At 55.9% G+C, this 27,649-nt stretch overlaps 1 protein-coding gene across 1 annotated transcript in view; it reads right to left on the bottom strand.

The window, feature by feature from the left end:
• The window catches only part of Oas3 (2'-5'-oligoadenylate synthetase 3), a 33,879-nt gene extending 7,046 nt beyond the window's left edge, over positions 1–26,833 (bottom strand). Inside the window, exons 1-20 of the mRNA XM_046456483.2 lie at positions 26,564–26,833; positions 24,472–24,754; positions 23,952–24,127; positions 22,254–22,492; positions 21,182–21,335; positions 20,444–20,797; positions 19,019–19,301; positions 16,360–16,535; positions 15,708–15,952; positions 15,193–15,337; positions 14,346–14,519; positions 12,809–13,094; positions 12,003–12,187; positions 11,486–11,724; positions 10,690–10,837; positions 7,682–8,017; positions 6,842–7,112; positions 3,932–4,110; positions 2,644–2,879; positions 2,132–2,276 (exon numbers count right to left, since the gene is read on the bottom strand). Coding sequence (XP_046312439.1) covers positions 2,132–2,276; positions 2,644–2,879; positions 3,932–4,110; positions 6,842–7,112; positions 7,682–8,017; positions 10,690–10,837; positions 11,486–11,724; positions 12,003–12,187; positions 12,809–13,094; positions 14,346–14,519; positions 15,193–15,337; positions 15,708–15,952; positions 16,360–16,535; positions 19,019–19,301; positions 20,444–20,797; positions 21,182–21,335; positions 22,254–22,492; positions 23,952–24,127; positions 24,472–24,754; positions 26,564–26,746 — 4,437 coding nt within the window. The 5' untranslated portion in view covers positions 26,747–26,833. The remainder of the gene's footprint in view (positions 1–2,131; positions 2,277–2,643; positions 2,880–3,931; positions 4,111–6,841; positions 7,113–7,681; positions 8,018–10,689; positions 10,838–11,485; positions 11,725–12,002; positions 12,188–12,808; positions 13,095–14,345; positions 14,520–15,192; positions 15,338–15,707; positions 15,953–16,359; positions 16,536–19,018; positions 19,302–20,443; positions 20,798–21,181; positions 21,336–22,253; positions 22,493–23,951; positions 24,128–24,471; positions 24,755–26,563) is intronic.
• Positions 26,834–27,649: the final 816 nt, after the last annotated feature.

Below are 27,649 nucleotides of genomic sequence, written 5' to 3' on the forward strand. Positions count from 1 at the left end.
GTGAGGACTTGGAGGTGGGGAGATGAGCCTGATCACCCGGCTGGTCCAGGGAGTCCCGAGATTACAAGGCAGGCAGGAAGGTTAGAGCTGAAGAAGGCCAGGCGGCCCCAGAAGCAGAGACAGAGACAGCAAGGTGCCAGGCTCTTGGCTTTGCAGGTGGAGGAAGCAAGGCCCAGAAGTCAAGAAACTTGGGACAGCCTTGAGAAGCTCGAAAAGCCCAGGAAACACATCCTTCCCCCGAGCCGCGACGCCTCGGTTCCGGCACAGGGCATGCCATCTGGGATTGCTTCTCCCCAGAACTGTAAGAGAGTCAACTCATGTTGCTGTAGCCACTAAGCTTGGGGCACTAAACAGACAGGCAGCTGCACTAAGGGGCGATGCACCCGTTGTTCTGAGGAATGAGGTCCTTCCCCTGCCCAGCACTGACCAGCCCATTGGACGTGCGAATGTTGCTCAGCTCCATGGTCAACAGCTAACCTTGGTTGTCCAAAGATATTGCAAGGGGACCTCAGAATTCTTGGGGTAGCTCCCCCTGGAGGGCAAACTTGGAAGTGCAGGGTTTGTGTGTGTGAGTGTGTGTGAGTGTGCGTGAGTGTGTGAGAGTGTGTGTGCACACATGCACGTGAGCATTCCTGTTGTTCAGCGGCTCCTGGGCTCCTGACTTATTCTCAGTAGCTGAGGGGGGGAGGGTCCCCAGTCTGGACACAGAGGCAGGAGAAGAGCAAGACACAGATGTCCAAAGCAGGAGCCCAAGATGGTATAGGGGAGACACAAGAACCAACGCGACCTGTGCTCTGGGATAGAATGTTCTAGAGGATATTCTCGGAGTACTGGACACGATCTAGAAATGGACTGGATTGAGACAGTAAAAACATATGAGCCCAGCGGCATTAGCTGGTGGCCTGGAGATTATGGAGGAGCAGAAATGTCCAGGTAGGAAGGTGTCTGGTAGCCTAGTCACAAATGTCCAGGTCTAAACTCCTGTGGTGATAGTGACATGCATGTCCTGTGGAAGATGTGGTCAATGTGGCACATCTGTGCAGCTGTGTCGGGGCCCATAGAGACCCGCTGGACCATCGCTGCCACTATTCTATGTTTGAAAGCTTTTCAGAATAAAACGTCATGAAAATTGGGGGGAGGGAGCCACGACCAGGATTCCAGAGCGAGGGGGGCTGGGGCTGGGGCAGGGCTCGGGGGTCCAGTTAGGGAACCTCCTCAGGCACGGGCTCCTTCATCAGGTGAGCTCCTTCACATGTTCATTTACAGCCCTCAGATTTCTTTGCAAAAGGGGTGTAGTTCCTGCCTCCCATAGAATTGGGGGTAAATCAGTCCCTTGTCTGCAGAATGCGGAATTTGCTCCATCTGCTTGTCCTTAGAAGATGAATTTTCTCAAGGAGGCAGAATAGTCCCAGTGGTCTGACCCGGGAATGTCCTCCATGCGTCGTCCCCTCTGCAGGCTCTGAGGGTACCGAGGGATCCACACCAGGACTGTCTCCCGGCCAGTCCCTCTGGGAGTTATCTCTGCCTCCTCTCCCCGACCTTCCACGCCAGCTGCATGGGGTGAGAGCCTGCTGGGCATCCCCAGGGGGGACCTGCCCCCTCTCTTAGGCTCTGCTCACATCTTCTCTTGGGGTCCCCTCTTGCTCTTTGTTCCCGTTTACGCCTCCCAGGCCTTCTGTGGGAAAGGAGAGCCCTGCAGTGTCACAGGTTGAGTCGCGTCCCCCTAAGAGCCGTCAGGGTTTTGACCTGCAGCACCTTTCTTGGAAATGGGGTCTTTCTGAACGTGGTCAGGTTAAGAGAGGTCAGGGTGGGTCCTAACCCAATGCAGCTCTTGTTCTTATGAGAAGAGAAACAGCTGGACAGACACACAGAGGGTAGAGGACATGGAGACACATGGAGAAGGACAGGTGACCATGGAGGCAGTGGTAACCAGAGGCTGCCATAGCCCAGGGAGGGCCAGCAACCGCAGAGGCCGGGGGACAGGGGGGATTCTTCCCCAGCGTCCTCAGAGAGAGCACGTCCTATACACACCCTGACTTGGGGTATCTGGCCTCAGGACCAGTGACCGAGCCAGGGGTCGGCAGGACCCTCCGACAGCCTGGAGCAAGCCGTGTGTGGAAAACCCTCTTACCAGAACATTCCAGGAGAGCCTCGGCGCCTCGCCGCTCTGCTTGAGAGAAGAGAGCCAGAGCCCGGCTTCTTCCTTCAGACGCGGCCAGGATATACCCTGTCTGCTCACGTTGTTGGTGGGGTCGGCGGGGTCCAGGATGACCGGCCTGCGAGTCCCATTGGAGGAAAACCCGTCAGTTCTGAGGACAGAGTGGGCAGCTGCCACCCAGATTTGGATTCCTGCGGGTCCCCTGGGCTGCTAGGGCTCTTTCTGTGACAGTCGGTTCTCTGGGCCTGTGTCCACTGCTTGGCAGGGAGGGTCCAACGACCGAGGACACAGGGGTTTCTCCTTCTCCCCTTTGCACCTCTGCCCCAGCACGGCTGCCATGTTTGTTTCTAGGACAAAGCGTGACCACAGTTTGGGAAGCAAAGAGCATGGGCCAGGTCCCCACTTTCAGCCCCCGGGGGCCACGGGGGAAGGCCTGAGGCCTGGCGCGCGGCCTGTGGGGGGAGACTGCGGGGCAAGCTGGCCACCTCTGAGATCGGAGCTGCTGCAGGAGGACATTCCTGACGGTCTCGTCCTCAAAGTCGTAGTTGACTGTCCAGTAGACGCACAGGAGGTCCTTCTGCTCGATCAGCCCCAAGACAGTGCGGACGCCCTGGGCCATGTCGAAGTCCTCGGCTCCGCACCCCTGCTCCCAGGCGTACACCGTGAGGAGCTCCAGGGCATACCCCGAGAACAAGGAGGAAATCCCCCATTTTTTCTGGCACTGTGGGAAGAGACAAGAGCAAGGGCTGTGCTGAGACCTAGTTCCCCCTGTGCCCTGGGGTCCGAGATCAAGGAATCCGGAGTCTACAAGAAGTCCCTGTCCCCACCAGAAGGCCTAACATTGAAGGCACTGTCCAACCCCAGGCTGGACAGAGTGTCGGGCAACCCCAACTCTCACCTACCCTCATGGGAATATAACTTGGTGTAGCTGTTCTGGAAAATTGTTTGGCCATAATGAAGTGAATTAAAAACTCCCCGTATGTATTTCATATGGATCCCAGGCTTGTAGATATACATATGCACATATGTGTTCCGTGTGGTTGTGTGAACACTCACACATGTACACAACCGTATGCTGACCCTAGAACCTATCCATGGCACCGCCGTGTGCCTACCCAAGAGAAATGAGTGTTTAAATTTATAAAAGACACCCAGGAGAATACGCAGAGTAACCTAATTCATAATAGCTCCAATTTGGAAATGACCCAAATGCCCATCAGCAGTAGAAAAGATCAATATGTGATATATTCACAAAATGGAACCATTGGAAACAAGAAAACGTTTCCGATACTTGCAACAATGTGGCTGAATCTCCCAAATATCGTGTTGACAAAAGAAAGGCGATGCAAACCCTCCGGAAACAGGCTGAGTGCGGTGGCCCTTGCCTGTAATCCCAGCAGCTCAGGAGGCTGAGGCAGGAGGATCGTGAGTTCAAAGCAGCCTCAGCAATGGTGAGGCACTAAGCAACTCAGTGAGACCCTGTCTCTAAATAAAATCCAAAATAGGGCTGGGGATGTGGTTCAGTGGTCAAGTACCCCTGAGTTCAATCCCCGGTACTGGTTGGTGGTGACAGATGTTGGAATAGGGGTGTTTGGGGCGTAATGGACCAAGGTGGTCTCAAGATGGCATCTGGGAGGCAGAAAGTGTTCTCCATTTTGATTGGGAATTGCCGATGAGGATGAACAATAACAGCAAGCTTTGGAACCTGGCTGGATGTGCATCATCTCAATCACAAGGAAGCACATCGTAATGACATGTTCAATTTGAAATTACCTGTTGGTACCAGTACTTTATCAGGAGAATCAAGTCCTTCAGTTTTCTGGGATACTTGCTGAAAAACTTCTTCCGGAGCTCTTCGAAGCAGACCGAGAATTCTCCAGGGTAGGCAGAGGTCTCATCCATGGCTCTTTTGAGATCTCTGTAGATCCAGGGGCTGGGATTCTCACTGAAGCCTATGGAGAGGGAAACCCGGGCTCAGAGAGGCAGGGACAATGATGGGGGACAATCTCTAGGAAGGCTGGTGAGCTTCCATAACAGGTGACTGCGACAGGTAGTTTGCTGATGAAAATCATCAGCAGAAATGACTAGAGAGGTAAGGGAGCAATGATAGGTGACATATAAACACATCTGGATCAACAACCAGGAGGAGGCAGGAGGCTTTTTGCTCTTCTGCATCCCCACAGGTATTTGCTGACTCCCAGGCAGGGTCCAGGGTCATTGGCAAGCAAGGAGGTTGAACAAAGAGCATTCTCCCCTCCCCACAGTGGTAATCATTGAGTGCTGACTCTCTGCTAGGCACGGTCCATGCCCTTAATGCAACATCACCAAACTATTCTTGATTAAGTGCAATTGCCACAGCTAAGTTACAGAGGAGGAAACGGGAATACAGACATGTCCAGTGAATGGACGGAGGGAGGGATGATGGATGGATGGAGGGAGGGATGATGGATGGATGAGGGTGGATGGATGATGGATGGGTCAAAGAGCCGGCATAGTTGTGGCTTGGGTGGAAGGCCCTGGGGAGAGGTGAGTTGCAGGAAGACTGCAGAACCTGGTAGTAAAGGGCGGCCAGGTTGGTTAGGCTGCTATCTAGTAAAGAGAGCTGTCAGTGAATTCCGAAGACAACCTTTATTGCTTCCTTCTAGAAGAGATCTGGGCTGGGGGTGTGACTAGGAAGAAAGAGCATTTGCTTTGCATGCACAAGGCCTTGAGTTCAACCCTCTGCCTACAAGGGAAAACAAAAGCAAAAACCTCTCTCTTGGCCTAGAGAGGGATCTCGATTTGGAACGTGCAGCTCTACCACCATCTGGCGGTGGCTTCTGGGTACCACAGGTGGGGAGACGTGCGTTTCTTTCTCGCACTGTCCAGGCATGACAGGGTGCACCCAGCAGAGGGCGCGCCGCTGCCGCCAGCCACGATGCCGGGAATGAGTGCAGAGCGCGCAGGATCCACTGTAAGCTGGACTCGCGGGTCTCTGCGCCCCGACTCCAGCCCGCGGTTCAGGCAGGCGCAGGCTCACGCCCTTAACATCCTAATGGCCCTGCAAGCTGCTGTCTCTAGTCCGATCTTACAGTCGGTGGACACGGGACCTGGTGGGACCAGACTCAGGGCTGCCCGGATGCCCTTCTCTCTGGCCAGGTCACCTTTCTGTGACAGGGAGTCCTCGGGATGGGTGTATGTCCTCACCTTATCAGAAGATGGGGGAACTATTGTTCTTCAAAGTCCCGTGCAATCCAGAAATTCCTTAATGATGAAAGGCACCCTGGCCAGGGGCTTGGACGCCCTGGGTTTTGATTCTAGTACTGTCTGTGCCTGGCCATGTGGCCCTGGGGACATCTTTTCCTTCCATTTCCCCACATGTGCAAGGGGAGGCTGGATCTCTGTTCTAGTATTCTTAAGTCCCTCCACCATCCACCATCCCTCCATCCACCTTCCCTCCATCCATCATCCTTCCATCATCCTTCCACCCATCATCCTTCCATTCATCACCTCTCCATCATCATCCACCCACATCCCTCCATCCATCTATTTTCTATCCATCATCCCTCCATCAATCAGAAGATCGATCGATCCATCCATCCACCCACCCACCCAACTGCCAAACAATGATTATTGATAATGAACGTTGTACTGGCATCCAGAGAAGCACAGGACGGTCATGTACCTGTCCTCATGATGGTACCATCTAGGAGAGGCAGAACAAGTTATCTGGATGTCAGTGACATAGCTCATGATTGGGGACACACAGGTCACTATCGGAGCCTACAGGAAGCGGGTCTAAGTCAGGCGCAGGAACCAACAGTGAGTTGGAGTTACCAAAAAATAAAAGGCGGGCAGAAGAACGTTCCAGATGAGGCCCCAGAGCCGGGGCCACAGTCTGGGCTGAGCGCACGTGGTAGGTCGGGCAGCAGACTGGGGTGGGGTGAGCCCGCAGGGCCACTAGGCCATCAGCGTCCTGCCCTGTGGGGATCTGGTCAAGGGTGCAATGGAGAGGGACAGAACCATGCTTGTGCTGGAACAGATAGAACCCATCTGCAGGGTGCAGAGGGAGAGGAGTAGGGAGACCCTCAGGGCGCTATGGCCACATCTCAGTGGCCTGGAGTAGGGGTGGGCGGGCGGGGGGGGGGAGGCAGATTGAAGGCAAGAGGGTCAGGACTGGGGGTAGCCAGGGCTGTGGGGGAGCGGGAGAGACACACTGATCAGAGGTGCAGCCCGGATTGGAGACAGGCAGGACCGTGGGGGCATTGGCAAGCAGGGGACACAGGAGGCAGGCAGGTCTTGGGGGGCGGGAGGAGCACCCACGGAAGGTGGTTGTCTTGCTCTTGACCTGGGAGGACGCAGGCTGCAGCCTGTCCTGCCCCTCCTGTCCCTGGGGAGCCAGCCTGGTGGCTGTGGACCGGTGGGAGCTGGGGAAGCCCGGGCCCTTCCTCAGACCCTGAGGAACCTGCGCTTCCAGAAGAGCCCAGGGGACTCACAGGCACACGTAGCTTGGAAAACCCAGCTTCCGATTCGAGAGTCTAGAACATTCCTGCCACCGTCAGTGGGGAGGTGGGAGGAGTTCCAGAGAGGAGCGTCAGCCAGGCAGGGGGCCCTTCCCTCCCGAGGGTCCCGTTTTGGGAAGCGCTGCTGCTTCCCCTGCCCAAGGCTACAGGACCCCGGAGGCTTCCGCCCGGGAGCACTCACCCAGAGCATTGAAGGCAGGCAGCACCTTAAAGGAGACCGTCTGCCACCTGGTGGACACCTCGATGTTAAGCTCCCCTCCGAGTCTCAGGATCTGATACCCATCTGTCAGCCCGAGGGCGAGCAGACGGGTCTTGAGCTGTTGCCCGATGATGTCGAGGATTTCCTGTTGGATTTTCTTCTGGTCCTGGAATTTTGCCAAGTGGTCGAGGAAGAGGACGAAGGTACCATCTGAATGGTTTCTCAAGATCGTTTCCCGGCTATAGGAGCCACCCTGCGGGTGACAAAGTAGCAGACGTGAGACCCTGGACTCTTGGAGGTTCACGGGGGACTCCAATTTGACTGAAAACCAAAAATGTTACCATAGCCTTAGAATTGAGTGGCAGGCATCCCTTCCCCACGGGTCCTGAACTTTCCTAGTGCTCCCTCCGCCCCACAGGCCCAGGACCCTCGGCCCCAGTCCTGGTGCCCACGGTTCCAAACATTCCTAAAGGATGAGAAACACCCTTCCTGCCCCTTGCTGATGAGAACCTCAGAGCAGCCCCGCGCAGATTCATTAAGACCCTCCAGCCTCAGTAGCTTCCTCTGTACAATGGGCCCACGGAACCAGTGACAAATCGGTTGTTCATTGATTTATGAACCGGTGGCGGGGCAGCCCTCTGCGGAGGACATCGGACGTTCAAGCCTGAAGACACCCTAAAGTGGGTACCATCTCCCCCGCCCCCCGACCGGCCCAGAGAGGGTGAGCAGCTTGCCCAATGCCATAGCGGGGTAGAGACAGAGGCAGCCGCGAGGCCCGCGCCCCTCTCCACCTCCAGCCACCCCGGCCGGGGCCATGCTCACCATGGCCACGCTCTGCACCACGGGGAAGGGCTGGATTTCCTTCAGGGCGGCGCAGATGGTCTCCACCGTCAGCTCGATCTGCTTCCGACAGGGTTCGGAGGGCTTCAGGTGGCTCTGGACGAACTCGCCCAGCTGCGGGGCGGGCACCGAGGACACCTGCGACTCCCAGTTGCCCATGGCGCCCTGCTGACCGCGGCCCTGCGCCCCGCGCACCGCACCGCTTTGCGCCGGGGGAAAAGGAAAGCGAAGCCCGCGCAGCTCCGCCCCCGCGGCCGCCCGAGGACCGAAACTCAGCCGAGCCTGTCCGGCCGCCTCTGCGCCGGAACCAGCCGCCAGCTAAGCGCAGCCCCCGGGGCCACGCGGGGGCTCCCGGGCGCCAGGTGTGTCCTGGGGCTCACGACCCGCCCTCCCTGGTCCTCAGGGTCCCCACCTGCAGAAAGTGGCACTTTTGTCACGGGGTCGAGGGGAGCGTTAAATGATCCCCGTCACGTGCTCAGAGCAGGAGGGACCGGGCGTGGGTGGGACGGAGGGAGACCGAGAAACGCAACTTCTGCGCACAGAACTGGGAAATCGAAACTCGGAGGGTTTGCCCCGCTGCCTCTGCCCAGCAGTGATTCACCCAGGAGGCAAAAGTCCCCAAGGCTCAAGGGGATCAGGACCCTCCCTGCTGGGATGGTTGATCTTATGCACCAACTTGGCCAAGCCCAGTTGCCCAGATATTTGGTCAAACTTACTCCAGATCTTTTTGTGAATGTATTTTATTTTTTCTGCTTTTTTTTTTTTAATATTTATTTTTTAGTTATCGGCGGACACAACATCTTTGTTTGTATGTGGTGCTGAGGATCGAACCTGGGCCGCACGTATGCCAGGCAAGCGCGCTACCGCTTGAGCCACATCCCCAGCCCCATTGTGAATGTATTTTAAAGATGAGGCTAACATTAAACCAGTGGACTTTGAGTTAGGAGACCACCCACCCAATGGGGCGGGCCTCACTCAATCAGTTGAAGGCCTTAATAGAAGGAAAGATGAAGCTTCCCTAGGGATGAGGGGGTTCTGCCCCCAGCTCTGGAAGATGTGCCTGGCCAGCATCCAGGGCCAACCCAAGAGGTGGAACCTGGGGTCCTGAGTTCCAGGCTTGGATTCCCAGCCAGCCAGCCACCCACCGAAGCCAGCCAGACGACTGACCGACACCCACGGAGCTCAGCACCTGGGGTGGGGAGGGGCTGTGCAGGTGGCCCAGACGGTGGGGCTGTCCCCATCCCTCAGCTGTGAGGGTCCCAGGGCTGAGTGGACGGCCCCTGGTCCTGTGTCCTTGGCGGGCATCTTAAGCAGAGGCCCTGGACAGCCGGGTGCCTAACATCCCGGGCAGAGAGGGCGCAGGGGCCTCCTTCCTCTGTCCCCTGGGGTGGGCCCCTCCTCCATCCAATTCACAGGTGGTGACTGTGGGGGACGCTGGGCTGGACATTTTACATTATTTAAAGGCAAAAACCACATCTGGATTGCCGTAGCTGTGAGTGACAGGAGCTGGCCCGGGCAGTCAGAGAGACTGTGCAGTGGGGATGTCAGTGTCCCCCACAGGACTTTCTGGGTTGGCCCAGCAGCAAGCCAGCAGGAGGGAAGTGGGTCAAGAGGACCCTAGTTCAGCACGAGTAGAGAATGGCCACTGACGTCTGGACGATCAATCTCTGAAGAGATTCGTGGCCCAAGAAAAACGGAGAGCAAGAGAACCACTCACACTGCATACGAGCTGCCCTTCTGCGGGGCCAAGGACGCTGTGCCAGGCACCTATTACTAGGCACAGGGGCGGGGCCTTCCCACCGGAGAAGCACTTCGTAGGCGACATGGAGCCTCAGGGTGAGATGGAGTCTGAGTGGTCATTGCTGTGCAGCCTGGCCGTCACAGGCAGAGATGCTCAGAAGGCAGAGGCCAGGGCAGGGCCCGGGGACGCCTCCGTGCCCCAGGTGTGCACTCTGGTGCCGAGACAGAAAAGAGCCCCCTGGAGCCCTCTGTCCTCTGCATCCAGGCAGACGTGACCAGCGGTTAGGGGACCTGCTTCAGAAGACTCCCCAAGTCAATTCAAATCAAAAGAGAGCTTTAGTTACCTGGCCAGGGACTGTCACCCACCGCAGAGATCAAGCTCTGTGGGAGGACAGCCGCTTCCTGGTCCCTCCAAGGAGGATATGAGGACAAAAGCCACAACTCAGTGACTTGCTGGTCGTCGTGTGAGCCAGCCAATCATAAAACATTGATCAGGAGGACCTGTGGGCTCCAAGTGACAAACGGAAGCTAACATGCATTAGCTCTGCCGCTCAGGGGCCACAGTCCCGGGTTCAGCAGGTGCTGGACAGTACCATCCTGAATTGGGCGGGGGTCGGCAGGCCAGAGCCTACTTCAAAGTTGTGTAGACCCACGGGGGCACTCACACCCAGGACACAGCTCCCCAGACCACCGCTGCACCCTGAATAGGGGACAATTTGTGGGTACAAAGTCCAGAAAGACAAATTTTTAAATAAGAAAACAGCTTTTATTTCAGTTTCTCAGAAACGGCTCTTGGAACAGTGTTTTATAGGAGGCACAAATGGAGTCCGAGGCCCGCCCGTGACAGTCCTTATAATGGTCTCGTCTCACTTATCAAAATCTCACATCTACAATCTGTATTTGTACTAGTCTATAACCTATGACTCGCACTCTTACTGATCCTATCGATCAGTTCACACCGCGACACAATCAACCCCAGCACTGCCTCTTTCCCTGTGCACAGGTTCCGAGGCAGGGGGCTGCCCCGGAAGGAGCAGGAGGGCTGGGGGCAGGCGAGGGGGAGATGGTCTGAAGAGCCACTGGGGCTGGGGTCCACTCCTGCTGTCCAGCACAGCCACTGACCTCCTGGACTTCACACAGCAGCCTGGGGGAGAGCGTGGCAGGAGACGCTGGTCCCCGGGGACTGCAGGACGGAGCCCTGGTGCCCGGCTGGGGCAGGAGCAGCCCCCCTGGTCCCCCCAGGCTCTCACCCTCACTGGCCACGGCCGGATGGCAGTGCCGTCCCTGTCCGTGCAGCACAGTGCAGACATGGAGTCCTCGGCTTCCTTGGCCAGCAGGTCCCAGCGGGCGCTGTGGCCCAGGTTGCCCGTCGGATCAGCCGGGTCCAGGATGATGGGTCTGCAATTCCATCCAGGGTCAGTGTGACTCCTAGTGACATCTAGGGCTGCCCCTGTGGCTTCGGCTGGACTGTCCTCTCCCCGTATCTGACACTGCAGGGGCTGGACAGGGCTCAGGGGCTCCTCTGCCTGGTGGCCCCTTGACCATGCTGCATCCAGGCAGACGTACTGATCCCCCTCGGCTCCGTGCTCCCCCAGGGCACGCAGGCCTTGATGCCTACTCCAGCCTGGCCGCCTCTCTCCCTCCCACATCCTGGGCCGACGTCACTAGCGGATCAGGCTCCTCTCTCTACTAAGGCAGATGACATCATGAGTGTCTTTAAAATGTCCCCCTGTATGGCCACTGCCCAACGACTAGACATGTGTCACGAGCTTGGGGACATCTCTTCTATCTCTGTGCCCATTTCAGAGAATGAGACGCCTCATGCTCCCTGGTGGCTCTGCAGCGAGCGCTGCCCTCAACGCGCTTCAGACAAACAAGGGACACAGTGTCCCTGGCCTAGGTCTCTCCCGCTCGCCCGGAGCGCGCTGATGCTAAAGGGCACTCACTGCGTAGCTGAGATTGAACTTGGGGTCCTGCTCTCTCTGCTCTGTGCCCTGGGGGTGGGGGGAGCCCCAGCCAGAGTCTGGGGACTGGGCTGGCCTGGACCTGGGCTTCTGAAGCTGCTGTCTCAGGAAGTCCCTGATGGTTTCGTCCTCGGCGCTGTAGTTGACAGTCCAGTAGACGCGGAGCTGGCGGTACTGCGTGATGAGCTCCAGGACCGTGCGGAAGCCCTCAGCCATCCCGAACTGGGGGTCCTGGCCGCCCTGCTCCCAGGCGTACACGGTCAGGAGCTCCAGCCCGTGCTGGGGGGGCAGGGAGCCCTTCCCCTTGGGCATCTTGTGGCCCTGGGGAGCGAGGAGAGTGGCGATGGTGGGGTCGGAGGGGCCATGCCCCCCCCCCCAGCACCTATGCGCCCATCAGATCCCGGGATGCAGCTGTCAGCCCTGATAATGCTGTGTAGGCTCCTGGATCCAGCTATGCCTGAAGCTGCCTAATCCAGGACTTTCTAGTTACATCAGTTAGAGGGGAAAACCGAGGCCCTCCAGCGGCACCCTGTTCCTCCAACCCAGGGGCCTGGGACTGTGCTAGGGGCTGTGGTGGGGGGCCAGTCCCTGGGCCGCACCTGGACCTGCCGGTACCAGTACTTCACCAGCCGGATCAGGCTTTTGAGCTTGGTGGGGCGGGAGACGATGAAGTCGCGCTGCAGCTCCGTGAAGCAGGTGGAGAACTCGCCGGCGCAGTGGTAGCTGCGGATGAGGTCCCTGTAGACCTGTGCGTGGGGGGGCCTGGAGCCCGCACCCAGCTGGCCTGGACAACGGGGAGGCCATGTGGTGCCATTGCCCAGAGTCTCCCAGCCACGACCCAGGAGGATGTCCGCGACCCCCCAGAGTGGCTGTCCCTGGGGTGGCCTGGGATGCCCTGGAGGCACCGGGGGCTCCGTGGGGGCAGAGATTGGTGGCAGGTCCTGGACCTGAAGCCTCTGGGGACAGCAGCACTGCAGGGGCAGGGGCGGAGGTCCCCCTGTGGTCTGTGGCACTCAGGGGCACTGCTGAGCACCAAGCTTGCCCTTTGGAACAGGACAGCGCAGAGACATTTCCACAGGAACCTTCCCCCTTCTTCTTCCAAACTCAGGCACCAAGTGAACTTAGATTTCGGGGGTTTTCTCACTCTGCACAGTGCATGTTGGTGGCATTTCTGGGGCCAGGATCCAGTGGCTTGAGTCCACTTTTATCACACAGAGCATTTTTGAGGGAATTAGAAAAAGGTGCCCTTTACTCTGCACTCTTCAGGAAAGGTGTGACAGACCTTCACACGGACAATGTGTGTGATGTGAACCCATGTAGCCCAGATGTGCAGTGCACAACCTCTACAACTGTGCCTGTCTGCTCCTGTCCTTCCCCTTCTCAGGCCTACACCCGGGAGCCTCACCTAGCGCATCAAAGGCTGGCAGCACGTCAAAGTCCACACTGTGGTCCAGCATCGTCTGGGATGTCAAGGAGAAGCTCAGCACCCGGGGGTTCTCCCACTTGGAAATTTCAAACTTGACTTCAAACTGCTGCTCCTGCTGACAGGCCTCCAGCTGGGCCCGGATCTCGGAGATGATCTCCGCCCGCTTATTCCCCTGCTCAGTGAACTGGGTGAAGCAGCTGAGGAACACCACGATGTCAGCGTCCGAGCGGCCTCGCAGAGCCGTGCCTTTGGCTGAAGAGCCACCCTGGGGAGGACAGGGGAGAGGTCAACCCCACAAGCACGGCTTGAGGCCCTGCACTTAAGGGCTCTGGATTCTGAGTTAGGAACCTGCTGTGTGACCTTGGGCAAGTGTCCTAACCTTAGTTAGGAGCCCCGTAAGTGTCTCACATCTTTCAATAGAGCAGGATCAGAAGAAAACACAGTGTGCTAGAAGTGAGTTAATCCCCTCAACAAACGCAAAACTTCTCCTTCCATCATGGTTTGGGGCTGGAGTGGATTTGAAAGTTTTTCTCTGTTTTTGCTCGGGCCTGTGGCTCTCAAACTTGACTGTTTCTGAGAAGCTTTTAAAAACAGCCAACAGCTGAGTCCCGTCCTAATTTGAGCTGGGATGGCACTTGGACATCATGTGATTCTAGGGTGAAGCCAGGGTTGAAACCAGGCAGCAAATCCATCCTCCTCGACTCTTATGAACGAGGAAGGGAGAATCAGAGAGACCACAGTATTTGCCTGGGGTCACACAGCACACCAGCAGGCCTGGACCCTCCGTTTTGACACTGTATTGAGATGACCGGGTCTCCACTGGGCCTGTCCAATTGTAAACTGAGGCTGTGTGAAGTGCAGAGGACGAGGTGATCTTTCATGCACACCCGCGTCCTTCCCAAGTGGGGCCAGCATCCTGGTTATGTCTGCGGGAACTGCCCACATACAGCTCCCGAAATCCAGGTGGGGCCACCTTCTGTGTAACCCAGTTCCATTCTGTCTCCCCAAGCCAGGCCTAGGAGACTCCATTCCAAGTCTTAACTTGAATTTTGAGAAAAAAAAAATTCCCCTTCCGAAAAGTAGAGCCATTTTTGTAGAATTGAATGGAAATTGGACTATGATTGTCACTCTGTTGTCAATAAATTTGTGCTTCTGCTTTAAAACAGTGAAACAAAAACAAAGCAGATCCAAGAGCTGCAGAGAAAAGCTGAGTCCTGATAATGCTATGTAGGCTCCTGGATCTAGCTATGCCTGAAGCTGCCTAATCCAGGGCTTTCCAGTTACATCAGTCGGTGCTTTCCTTTGTGTCCTTTGTTGAGCTGAGTGTCACTAGCAACTGCAAGAGATGTAGGCTTATCTGGACTCTGCCTCCACCATCCACCCATACCACTTTCTGGCTCCTTCTATATGCCTGACCTTGTGCAGCAGGCACAGAGAGGGGTCACACCCAATACTGGCCTGGGAGAGATCAGCCACTGGCAGGACCCATCTTGCCTGCTGCTCTCCGGGGACTCACTTTGACCACCTTGAGCACTTTGATGGGAGAATTCCGGAAGCAGTTTTCCCTCAGGAAGGAGCAGATGGTGTTGACAGCCTTGTTCACCTGAGCCAGGAAGTGGCGGTTGGGCTGGAGAAACCGGCTGATGAACTTGTCCAGGTCCCTGGCTGGGGTTTGGTGGAGGAGAGCTGGCTGCGAAGAGAACGGGTGGGGTGGGTGAGCCAGGCCGGCAGCTCTCGGGCTTCCTGTCTCAGGATGCCATCTCCTCTTCCCACAGGGTCTCCTGCGGCTGTGATGCCATCCCATGGGTCTCCGGCAGAGCCCAGCTGATGCTGGCACCATGACCTTGAATTTCTTAAAAATGGCAGCTGAACACACCTCTTTTCTTTATAAAGTTTTCTGGCTTCAGGTATTTTGTTACAGTAATAAAAACTAGATTAACAATATCCTTTCATGAGGTGCAGATGGCTTACCTCTTAGGTTGGTTTCCCTAGAAACCTCCTGATCAGGGGATTCTTGGGCACATGATTAATTGGGGCCATGCTCACAGAGAACAAGGGTAGCACAATAAGGGGGTGGGAAGGAGATGAGCTCGTGCCTGATCCCACAGGGAGCTTGGGAGCGTGACCCACATCACAAGAGTTGGTCCCACCTTGAGACAAAGGTGGGGTCTTTGTACGTTGTGTCTCTCAGGCACTGGATGAGATGGGACAACCTGTGCTGCTCTTGGAGGTCCATTCTCCAGAACAGGGGACAGTGGTAACCACCTCAGCCAACACTCCAGAGCTGGGGATGCCACACTGGCAGGTAAAGGGCACCAGGCAGGGGAGCCAACGATGTCCCCTCCCCAGGGCCTGCCTCTTACCAGCACATCCCAGGGTGACACAGGGGTTCTGTCCCCACTCATACAGCAGGCCTGGGTCTCGAGGGCCACTGCATTCTGGGCCAACAGCTCCCAGCTGCCTTGGCCCACGTTCCAGGTGGGGTCAGCAGGATCCAGGATTAGAGGCCTGGGGACAGAGTGGGGGGTGGGGGCAGGTGGTTGGGAATGTGGAGGGTCTGGGAAGAGGCGTGAGGGTTGGGGACAGTGTCAGGACCCCAGGGTTGGCCCAGTATTGCCCACATTCAGAAGGAGCCCCAGCTGGCTGCTGGCTACTCGGTGGCCCCTCACTTTGAGATATGGCCACCTACTGTGGTATAAAACTGGCTCTGGTTTTCTCCTTGAATTTCCTAAAAATGGCAGCTAAACATCAAAGTCCAGAGATAAGCAAAATGACTGGTGACCCCAAGCCTGCCCTGGAGCCTTCCTGGACACAGATGCCAGGTGACAGTGGGCATAGAGCACAGGGTGGAGGCGGGCACTGGGGAGCTGGTGTGCACCTGGGTTTCCGAAGCTGGCCAAGAAGGTGTGTTCTCAGGGCTGGGTCCTCAGTGCCATAGTTGTCCGTCCAGTAGACACAAAGGTCCTGGTACTGCTGGACCAGCCCCAGAACAGTCCGCAGGCCTTGGGCCATGTTGAAACTGTGGTTCTTACAGCCCTGCTCCCAGGCAAAGATGGTCAGGAGCTCCAGGGCATAGGCTGGGGGCAGAGAGGGGCCTGGCTGCTCTTGATTTTGAGCTGCCACCTGTCATGGAAGGTCAACCCAAGATCAGTGCCTGTGAGGTGGGAATGGGCACGGGCCTCCAGAGGATGCTCAAGAGTTGGGGCAGCGTGCAGAAGATGACTGACGGGCAGAAGGGCGCGGGCAGAGGCCTTGGGGTGGGAAAACATCAGGAGTGCGAGAAGTGGGGAGAAACCCACGGGCCACACAGAGACGGGGAACCCCAGCTACGTAAACGGACGTCTTCATGGAGGAAAGACACAGTGACTTCCGGATCTGGGCAGGAAAGGGAGGAGCTGGAGGCGGTTCTTCCGCTTGGGATGGCCAATGGGATGCAAAGGAGAGGAAATGTCTGTGCAGGGAAGGAGCTGATTGGCCTAGGCAGTTGTCATGACAGCACCGCTTCCGGGGGAGGGCCGAGGGGCACTCACGTGATGGTACCAGTGTTTCACCAGTAGGATGAGGTTCTTGAGCTTGGCGGGTCGAGTGTTCACGAAGTTCCTGCGCAGCTCTGCGAAGCAGGCCGCATGCTTGCCGTCGTGGCCGCCGCTGTTGAACAGGGCCGTGTACACCTGGGGCTGAGGTTTGGTGTCCGCTCCGAGCTGCCCTGTGGAAGTGGGACTGCTCATTGTGCAGCTGGGAATGAAGCTAGCAGCGCGCACCATGCATTCACCATTAGTGAAATGGATGACGCTCATTAATGCAATTAATTTCAACATTAATTATGTGACATTGCGATCAATCATAATATATTGCAACATTGGATAACAGAACTATCATTAAATTTTTTTTTTTAGTTGTAGGTGGACAAAACCTTTATTTTATTTTTATGTGGTGCTAAGGAGCACCCAGTGGCTCACACAGGCTAGGCAAGAGCTCTACCACTGAGCCACCCGCCCCCCCCACACACACCCTTTTTTTAGTATCAACCCTGAACTGGGTAGTCCAATAATTTTTACTCATACTGTGGAAGTGGCACATAGAAGTTAAGGTAATGAGCTTCCAAGATCAATAGGCCTGCGTTCAAATCCAAGCTGTGTGATTTGTGTCTTTGGGGCTCATCTGTAAGAGGGGGATCATAAGCAGCATCCACCTTATAAGGCTATTATAAGAAGCAAGTGAAATCCACATGTAAATTGCTCCAAACTGCTTTAAAAACACCGTGTGTTCAATAAGCATTAATTACTGCTATTATTCATGTTGTCATCTCCCAGGAGAGGGGAAAAAAAATCAAGGAAGGGAGAGGAAACTGGAATTGAGGCCCAGGCTCTCCTTCATTCTGGAATGAAAGAAAGCCTGACCTTTCTCCCTGAAAGGTGTCTCAGAAGAATCACCCACCAATAGAGAGAGGCCCCTGGGGACAGGGGAAGAAAGTCCCCTAAGAGAAACTGAGATCCCAATCCAATGCTGGATGCAGTTGTGAAATCCAAATTTATGGCCTGGTGGGGAAGTCCCAGGCTGTGGAGTCATCACCTAAGCTGGCCTGGGAATGAGTGAGGCCCTTGGAGCCCAGCTGGAGACAAAATGAGAACTTAGTCCCTTGAGGGATAGTTCTTCAGCCCACAGCAGAAGGAACTTCCAGAGGAAAAGGAAAGAAAGTAAAAGTTCCATATAATAAAGTTCCTCACAATAAAAAATTACAAACCACACAAGGAAATGATCCAGCCAGGGGTGGGGTGGGGAAGAGGGAGGGTATGGAGACACAACTGATGGGAGAATTTGTGATCACAGGACAATCCAAGAGACGGAGCATGTTTAAGGTGATCCAAAAAGATAAGAGTCACTGAGACCCCAATGGAAGAAATGAAGTCCAAGGGCAGGCAGCAGGTTGATTTGAGAAAGAGCCAAATAGAAACTTCTAGAAAGGAAAAAGTTCTTATTTTAAAAAAAATCAAGAATAGGTAGATGATTAGATGCATTTGAAAAGAGTAAAACGGAAAACAGATCTGAGCAATGAGAAGCAGGCAGCGTGAGGGGGGCGTTAGAGATAAAGAGTCGGGGACGTCATCAAGAGAAAGCAGATAACAGGGAACACCGGCAGAGGCAATATTGCAAAGGACCCTGGGAGACATTTCCCCAAAACTAAAGGAAGGGTTAAATTCCTGGACACAGGAGGCACCACTGATTCCAGACAGAATATGGAGCAGTCCGTGCACAGACGGATCACGGAGACACTGAAGAACACTGTGGACCAAGAAAGTCTCAAAGTCTCCCAAAAGTGGAGGGAGAGACCAAGCAAAAAGCCACACATATAAATAAAAATAGATTACATACAAAGAAATGACCATTAAAGGGACAACAGACTTCTCTTCAGAAAGGAAGAGATGTTATAGGACAGTAGACCCTGAGGGAAAACACCCATCAGACCCTTCAAGCAGGAAGCGGAAACAGAAAGGTTTTTTTTAACTCAAGTCTAAACCTGGAAAGTTCCAGCAAATTACCAAGAAGTGTTATCATGTGAAGTATACTGTTGGAGTAAAGTTAAAAAAAAAATAGTAAGTGTTTAAAGAAACAAAGGAACCAAACTCCAGACCTTCATTTGGAAACCCACATCCAAATAGTCATAGATCAAAGAGCAAAAGATAATGTCAGGATGCAGAGTACAAAATATACAGGCCCGAATGGACTGCTCCACATTCTGCCTGGAATCAGTGGTGCCTGTGTCCAGAGCCTCCTGCCTCAGCCTCCTCAGCCTCCATAACTGCATTTCTTTAGGACTGACAATGACTAAGATTCACTTCCAAAAGTCAGAAAACGAATCCTAAAGTAAATTCTCTAAAGCGAAGGAGGAAATGATACCATGAAATTTCCTTTACAATCCCCAGCGATCTGGGGAACTGTTACTGTTGGTAACTGTGGGTGGGTGGTATCTCTAGTTTCCTTTAGCCTGAAACCTTTCCTCACTAAGATCTGGGTAAAGCTCTACATCGGCTGAGATCTGCCTCAGATTTCAAAACTACCTCAAAGTAGTTTTCAGTGCCTGATTCAGTGGGAGACTTAGAAGAACGAGGAGGATGGCAGGTGGCGCCTATATGTGCTCCCTGGTCCCCAGGGTTTCTCTGTCACTTCCCCAGGCTCAGGTGTCCTCACCCACGGCATCAAAGGCAGGCAGCAGGCTGACATTCACCCAAGTCTCTGGGGCGGCAGACACCAGCTGGACCTGCAGAGCGCCAGGTGTGTTCTGCTCAGGAAACGTAAGGCGCAGCCCAGGGACTGGGTCCTGCCACCCTGATGCCAGCTGTGTCCGAATCTCCTTGATGATCTCCCCTCGGTGGCGCTCCTGGTCCTCGAAGTTCGTGAAGCAGTTGAGGAAGAGGATGAGCTCAGCATCGCAGCCACCCCGGAGGTTCGTGCCCCTGCCGAAGGAGCCACCCTGCGGAGGGAGGAACAGCTGGGACCAGGAGCCTACCAACCGCAGCCCAGAAATGGCTCTCTCGCTGATGGTGGGTCTTGGGGCACCTCAACAGGGCCAGACCCCATGAGCCCTTGACTTCTGACTCTTGGGGGCCCAGCAGAGAGCCAAGCTGTGTGGGCTTGCGCCTGCCTCTTTATCTAGAGCTGAGGCAGAGTTCACGGCCATGTGAGGCAGGGCCGGGCCGAGCCGCAGTGACCAGAACTTCAAGGCCAGCAGCAGCAGGGCCCACCACACATCTGGAGCAGCAGGTACAAGGGTAGGCTCCAGACCAGATGGGCCTCAAATGTGCTCTGTGGTCTGTTTCCATCAGTCAACATCAGCCCTTCCGTCCATCCGTCGGTCCATCATGCAACAGCATTTACCCACTTCCACGCACCGGAGCAGGTGGGAGCGCGTAAGTGAAAGATTTCCACTCAGGAACTTGCCTTCTAGCTTGGGGAGGGGGACGGGGACACAGTGGTTCCTGAGAAAATGCTAAGTGTTCCTGGAGGCCAATAGGCGGGAGGGGCTGGGCGTCCAGCCAAGATGGCCCTGGGAGGTAGCCTGCTCCACCCAGGGCTTCAAGGAGGGAGAGAGGCCCCCCCACAGAGCGCCGGGGCAGGTAGCAACCAGAGGGGGGGGCAGCCCAGGGCCACATCCTACAGCCCTGGAGGCCACACAGCCTCAGAAGTCAGGGGGCCCGAGCTCAGGAGGAAGGTGATGACTGTTGTGTGAGTGGTTTTATTTTTATTATTATTTTTTTAATATTCAAAACAAATCCTGGCACTGGACTGTACAGCGAGACCCCGGCTTGAGATGGCTGGATTGGGGTGGCCGAGAGTGCACCCCACACACTTTCTGTTTGTCACTTTGAGTTCCGTGTTCAACCTCAGGAATATGGGTGCATTATCATAAAGTGGCTTTGGGTTAACGGATGTTGCCCGATGGGGTTGGTGGGGTCCTGGGCACAGCAGGCAAGGCTGGGGCTGGGCTGGGTGAAGGTCTCCCTGGGCCTTCTGGTCTACCTCCGGCCACGCTCCAGGGCATCGATCCCCTGCGCGACCTCTCCCCTCTCCCGCGTCCCTGGAGGGCCCCATGGGATCCCCACCTGCCCCGCTCACCTTGATGACCCTCGAGGGCCTGTAGGTGCAGTTCTTGTGGAGGCAGCGCTGGAGGACCTCGATGGCCCTCTTCGCCTGCTCCTGGAGCCGTGGGTTGGGCTGCAGATGGTCCTGGATGAAGCGGTCCAGCTCCCTGGCGGGGACCTGGGCCAGGGCGGAGGCCGAGGCTGCGCCCAGGGCTGATGGGGCGGTGCTGGCGGCTGCGGCGGGCTCCGGGGCTGGACTCACAGTCCGACTGTCCCCTGCCCAGTGACACTCAGTGTCGTCCAGGCTCCTGCTGTCCTCAGGGGTCTCCTGGTCAGAGTCTCGCAGGACACAGTGGCCCAAATCAGAGCACTCAGCACGTGGGAGGCCCTGGAAGGTGGTTGGAGGAGCGCGTCACCGCACAGGGTCTCCATGCCACCCCCTGCCGCCATCGGTGGCCCCTTTGCTCAGATGAGTGACTGAGGCTCCGCGAGGGGAAGTGAGGGACTCGGTGCCTGTGGACAGACTAGAAAAAGGCGCCCTCTCGGGGGGGCACTGCAGAAGGCTCCCCCATGGTGGGTGGAAAGGCTGGGAGAGGCCCTGTGCTAGGGCCTCCTTCCTCTGCGGCCTCAGCCGGTGACTAGAGGCCACCATGCCTGCTGCTCCCACCTTCCAACTCAACTGTGACATGCGGCCCTGGCGCTTCGCGGATGCTCAGAAATATACCAGAACGCATAAAATGGGTGCAAGACCCAAGGGCCCCGGGAAACTCACCAGCCCCTCCCAGGGCTGCACCGGGCTCCCAGCTGCCTCCAGAAAGCACGGGTGGTGACAGCACGTCCGGGCCTCCTGGGCCAGCACATCCCAGTGCCAGGCTGTGCCACTGCCCACGTCCCATGTGGGGTCAGCAGGGTCCAGTATCACAGGCCTGCAGTTCCAGAGAGACAAGGTTCAGTTAGCAAGAAGGTCACCAGGGCTCTGGAGTCAGGCAGAGCTGGTTACAATCCCAGGTTAGTTATTTTCCAGCTGTGTGACCTGGGGCAGATGACTTTCCTTCTCTGAGCCTCAGTCTTCTCATTTGAAAATGAAGATAACAAGGCTCACTTTGGTGGAACTGTTGTAGAGATGAATTTGGAGCCAGGGTTCTGAACCCTGGCTGCGTATTAGGATCCCAAGATACAAGGACCATTGCTGGGAACTCTGAATTACACCCTGTGCTTTAGCAATTCCATTCCTAGGTCTACATCCATTTGATGCATACGCATCAAGATACATGCACGACACATGTGTATAACAGCCATATTTGTGATAGCTGCCAAGTGGGAGCAATCCAATTAGCTATCTTCAGTAGACTGGAAATCATATTGTCCTAAGTCCCTACTATGGAATACTAAGCAGCAATGAGAAAGAATGAACTCAATTAAATGAATGGAACTCAATGACTTAATGTTGAGAAAATAGAAACCAGGCACAAATGGACAAAGTGCACGACTCTATTCAAATCAGATTTTAAACCAGGCAAAACTGGACTGATGAAAATCAGAATGGGGTGTATCTTGTGTGTCGCTGACCAGGAAGGACTCACTGGGGTGCTGGGAGTATTCGGTGACTCTGGGTGGTGGTTTCATAGCCCTTTATAGTCGGTCCTCTAAATGGGCATGTTATCTGTCAGCGAAACCTTCACACACACAGTATGTGGCCCAGGCATTGTGAGATTTTTTTACAAGTGAAAAAGGATCACCTGGGGATCCTAAGGTGCAGCTGGGCAGCACCCCTGCTCCAGCACTGTCCGTCAGCTCTGCGAGGCCCAGGGACAGGAGAGCACGTGGCGGGTGTTAGGACGTACCTGGGTCTCTCCAGCTGCCTCCGCAAGAAATCCCCGACTGTAGGGTCCTCCAGGCTGTAGTTGACGGTCCAGAAAACACGCAGGCCCTGGTACTGTTGGATCAGGCCCAGGACAGACCGGAACCCTTGGGCCAGGCTGAAGGCGTCCTTCCCACAGCCCCGCTCCCAGGCGAAGATGGTCAGCAGCTCCAGGGCGTAGACCGGGGGCAGCGGCCTGCTCTGCGCCTCCTCCTGGAACGCCTGTGAGCAGGGTGGAGGGAGGGGCTCGGCAGGAGGAAGGGAGGGAGGGCCCATCCGTAGGCCCCTGGTGGCTGTGCCCCGGGGCTGGGGTCCCCGAAGGCTGAGCCTGGGGTGGGAGCTGGGCCAAGTCCCACCCCCGCTCCCCCAGCAGCTGGCCTGTCTCCCTGGGGGCAAGGGGTCACCAGGGCGGAGCCAGCAGGACCTGGGACTGTCTACCCCCCCACACAGATCCGGGGTGCTGGCCAGATGGCCGACTGGAGAGGAGGAGGCCGTTGGCACCCACGGAGCAGGGCACCAGGCCCAAGTGGGGCCGGGCAGCTGTCCACCCAGCCCTCGTCCCCGGTGCAGACACATGACTCCTGTTTCTGGGCCACGTATCTGGGGGTTCACATTTCCAGGAGTGACCAGCTCTATGCCGTGGTCAGAGTCGAAGCTTCTGGGCTGGCAGGGCCACTCGAGAGGGGGTGCTCTGACTTCCTTGGTGACCTGCCTGGCTGGTGGCCCCAGCAGTCCTGCTCTCTCTGCCCACCCTGTCTCTGGGGTGCGAACACACGTGTGCCCAGAACCAGATCCTGCTGGCATTCTCCTAGCACCCGGGTGGCCTGGCTAGTCTGCCCTTTTAACAAGCTCCAGGCTTCGAGCATTTCCTGTCCCCAAAGAATCCTATCTATGTGGGAAGAACCTGAGAAAGACCAATGCACCTTTTATATACAAGCAGAGGAAGAAGTCCAGAGGAGGTTAGGAACTTGCCCAGGGTCACACAGCATATCAGTATCAGAGCCAGAACCGGAATCAGGACCTCCTCCCACCCAGAACTCCCCAGACCTCCCTATGACGGGTGGTCCAGTGTGGGGACCAAGCTATGTGGCTCAAGATTTTGGGGAAACTTGTCCCTCATCTACAATGCACCAGAGTTTGTCAATAAAGCATGAATAGGGCAGATGGGTATTCCTGAGGCTGGGCTAGGAAGCTTACGAACTCCACATTACCTCATGCCGTATATAGAATATTCCAGACTAGACAAAGCCCTGAATGTGGAAAACAAGCCTTTTGGAAGGCAACGAGGGAGAGTCATGTCGGGAAGTCAGGATAAGGAAAGACTTCAGACATGGGAAAAGAACAAATAACTTAAGAAAAGATGACTACACCTGATTACATTAAAATTTGAATACTTTTGCTGACAAATGACCTTTAAGCAAAGCAAAATACAATCCACAGACGAGGAGAATACATTTGCACTATATCAAGTAAATAAGAATTAGCATCCATAATATATAAAGAGCTTCAACAACTCAACAAGAAGAAGACAGTTACGAAAGAAGATAACGGACAAAGGACATGAGCAGGCATTTTCCAGAAAGAGGCCATAAAAGGTCACTAAAAATAAGAAAATATTTCCAGTGTTATGAAAGCACAGAGAAGTCAAATATCTGGAGCCAGAACCTTGGCAGAGCTTCACCTGGCGGAACCAGTGCTTCACAAGCAGGATCAGGTTCTTGAGTTTGACTGGGCGAGTGTTCACAAAGTTCCTCCGCAGCTCAGCAAAGCAGGCCGCGTGCTCACCCCCCTGGCAGCCGCTGTTGAGGAGGGTTGCGTAGACCTCAGGTTTGGGTTTGATTCCAGGACTCAGCGTCCCTGGGGACATAAAGCACTGAGTTAGGATGGGCACTAAGGACGCAGGCCCAGCTCTGCTGGGCACTGGGAGGGAGTAGGGAGAATTCGGGTGGGAGGCGCTGGGGGAGCAGCTGAAGGAACCTGAGGTGCCTGGGTGGGGGACCAGCCTCTCCACCCAGGACCACAGACCCTTCTCGGCCCCCTCTGGTCCGAACCCGCCGTGCTTATTCAAGGAGCCAAGGCTCAGAGACAGGTATAGCTTTGCCCAGGTGGCCCAGCAAGTTAGTGTCAGGGCCAGAACTGGATGACCTGTCTCGCCCCCAGGAATCCTCCCCCAACGCTGGAGTGAGCCGGGGACCCCTCACCCAAGGCGTCAAAGGCAGGCACCAGTTTGACATCCATCCAGTTTTCAAGGTCTTCCGATACCAGCTGGAACCACAGGACCCCGGGCGTGTTCTGCTCAGGAAACTGGAGGCGCAGGCCAAGGATGCGGTCTCGACACCAGGCGTCCAGCAGCCCCTGCATCTCCTTGAGGATCTCCGCACGACGGCCCCTCTGGTCCTCATAGCTTTCGAAGCAGCCAAAGAAGATGACAAGTTCAGAGTCGCAGCCACCCCTGAGAGCTGTGCCCCGGCCAAAGGAGCCTTCCTGTGAAGGGAACAGCAACAGGAGAATCCGGCTCTCTCCACCACTCACGTCCACCAGCTCTCAGGCCAACCGGGCTGGGTGGAGACTGGGGCCATCAGTTCCAGGCATTTGGTGCCGTGAGGGAATGTGGCCAAGGCAGCCAGCTCTGAGTTTCCAAAAGAAGCAATTTTAACACATCAGTTCACGATTTTCAAATGTTGGCAACTCACTTTAAAAACAACGAGAAGAGTCAGGCATGAGAGCGCATGCCTGTAACCCCAGAGACTCTAGAGGCTGAGGTGGGAGGATGACAAGTTGGAGGCCAGCCTCAGCAATTTAGGGAGGCCCTGTCTCAAAATGAAAAATATGATGGGCTGGGGGTGTGGCTCTGTGGTTAAGCACCTTGGGGTTCAGTCCCTGGTACTCAAAGCAACAACTACTAAACACCCAGTAACTAGCGGGCAAGAGATGAGCTCTTTGCTCTGGATGGGTGCAAAGCTGTGGTGTAGCTCATGGAATGCCTGAGCCCTTTCTGATCAGCGTTTCTGCAAAGCTTCCCGCCTGACGATGAGGACGAGGATGAGGGACTCGACCTCCCAAGCCTCTGCTCTGCTTTGTCCTGGCATCTGACCCCTGATGTCTTGCAGGGAACTGGATGTGGTGACAATCGGTAGCAGATGATGGAGGGTGAGGCCGGGAGGGGGCACAGAGTTGCCAGCCAGTAAGTGGCAAGAGCCAGCTAGAGCCAACTGTCACCCCAGCTGGGACCCGTACTTATCCCAACCTCCATGCCAGGCCCCTATGGCCAGCGCCTACGCGGGAGGACTTACAGGGGTGGGGGATGAAAGCCCTGGAGCTTCCTGCTCCCACCTCCCCCTCCCAAGCCAGCCGAGGTGGCCGGGCTGTGACTTCCATCCAAGGAATCGGGGTCCCACGGCTTTGTCCTTATACATCAACTGACTTACCATAGTTTTGTTGTGAAGATTCTCTAACCTCGGCAAAAGCAAGGGGGAGCCTGAATTTGCCTTGCACCCCATTTCTGGCACCCACCTTTCCTCTTGGTGTGATTTCACCCACACTCCTTCTCGCGCATGCCGATGGCGATTCCCGGGAGCAGGCAGTGGTGTCCCTAGCGGGACTTTGGCAATGTCTGGATGGTGGGGGTGACCCAGCAGGGGAGCCCCTCAGGGGTCATTCTGACGTGGCTCCGGAGGCTGGGGACCCTTCTCTTTGCTTTCTGGTCCAGCCAGAAGCCCCGGGCTCATCTCCTACCGCTCTGTCCAGCCCTGGAAAGGGCCACTCTCCAAGGCCCTTCCTGGGGGGCTGGGCTCTGGAATTGAAGTTTACAGATGCCCCCTACGAAAATCCTCATAATGACTCTATGAGCTATCTCCTACCACCCCAGCTCACAGACTAGAAAAAGCGGCTCAGAGAGGTGCAGTCACTTGCTAAGGACACTCAGCTCAGGAGAGGTGGGGCTGAGATTAAACCTATGGACGCCTGTCATCCCAGCAGCTGGGGAGGCTGAGGCAGGAGGATGGGGCATTCAAAGCCAGCCTCAGCACAAGGGAGACCCTAAGCCACTCAGTGAGAGCCTGTCGCTAAATAAAATACCAAATAGGGCTGGGGACCTGGCTCAGGGGTCGGGGCCCCTGGGTTCCATCCCTGGTGGAATTAAAAATAAAATACAATAGAGCAGCCGGGGAGGAGCCCGTGCCCTCGGGGCTCGACCTGGCTCGTGTGTTAGCAGCACCCTGAGGCTGGACCAGGAGTCGCCCCATCCATAGGCCAAGTCCCCGAAGGGTCCCGCAGTGTCCCCAGGCCGCTCACCTTGACGGTCTTCAGCACCTGCAGCCCCGGCCCAGCGCCCCCTCGGCGGCCCCCGCGCTCCCTGAGGGCGGCGTCCAGGGCGCCCAGCGCGCGCCGCGCAGCTCCCACGAACTCGGGCGGCGGCTGCAGGCGGCGGGTCACCAGCCTGTCGAGCGCGGCGGCCGCGGTGCCGTACACGTCCATGTCGCTGGCCGCGCCTCCCCGCCCGGACCGATCGCCGGGTCCTGAGGATGCGCCGAGGCACCGGCGCTGCCGTCCCGGTCCCTGTCTGGTTCCCGCCCAGCGCCGCGAGTTTCGGTTTCGTTTCCCGTTTTCCTCCTCCCCTCCGTCCCCTGTGACGGCCGCGCCCGCTGCCCAGCCCGGGTCAGCGCACCTGCAGCTGGACCGAGGAAGGTGTGCCGGCCCTCCCGCGGGGCTCCCCGGCTGCCCACGGGAAATCGGTGACAAAGTCCGGAGGAAGCAACCCTACCCTGGCAGCCAGGAGACCCCAGTTCTGGCTAGCCTGTTTTGCGGTGCAGCCCATGTGAGACGCTTAGCTTCTCTGGGCCTGGATTTTGTTATCTGTCAAATGGAGGAAATGTGCCCCACAAGCTTGGAGAGAACTTGTCTCAAAATAAGAAGGGTGGGGATATAGCTCCGGGGTTAAGCGCACCTGGGCTCAATCCCCAGTACCACCACCCCCCCCCCCACCAAAAAATAAATAAATAAGTAAATAAAAAACAATAAAATAAATGAATACAAATTAAATAATAAAAATTAAAAAGATAATTTAAGGCAAGAGTTTCAGATTTTGAAAAGGAAGGGTTGTGGAGTCAGATGGACTTGGGTTGGAGTTGGTGCCTATCTGTACAACCTTGTGCAAATTACTGGCCTCTCCTGAGTCTCTATTTCCTCGTCCATAAAAATGGGATTATAGGGGCTGGGGTTGTGGCTCAGTGGTAGAGTGTTCGCCTACCACGTGCGAAGTTCTGGGTTTGATCCTCAGCACCACATAGAAATAAATAGATAAAGGTACTGGGTCCAACTACAACTAAAAAATAAATATTTAAAAAGCGATTATATTTATGAGCCATTACTAGACAGCAG

Source organism: Marmota monax, unplaced genomic scaffold (assembly GCF_021218885.2).
Source record: "Marmota monax isolate L192 unplaced genomic scaffold, Marmota_monax_Labrador192_F-V1.1 WCK01_AAM20220418_F8-fsc00185, whole genome shotgun sequence".
NCBI lineage: Eukaryota > Metazoa > Chordata > Mammalia > Rodentia > Sciuridae > Marmota > Marmota monax.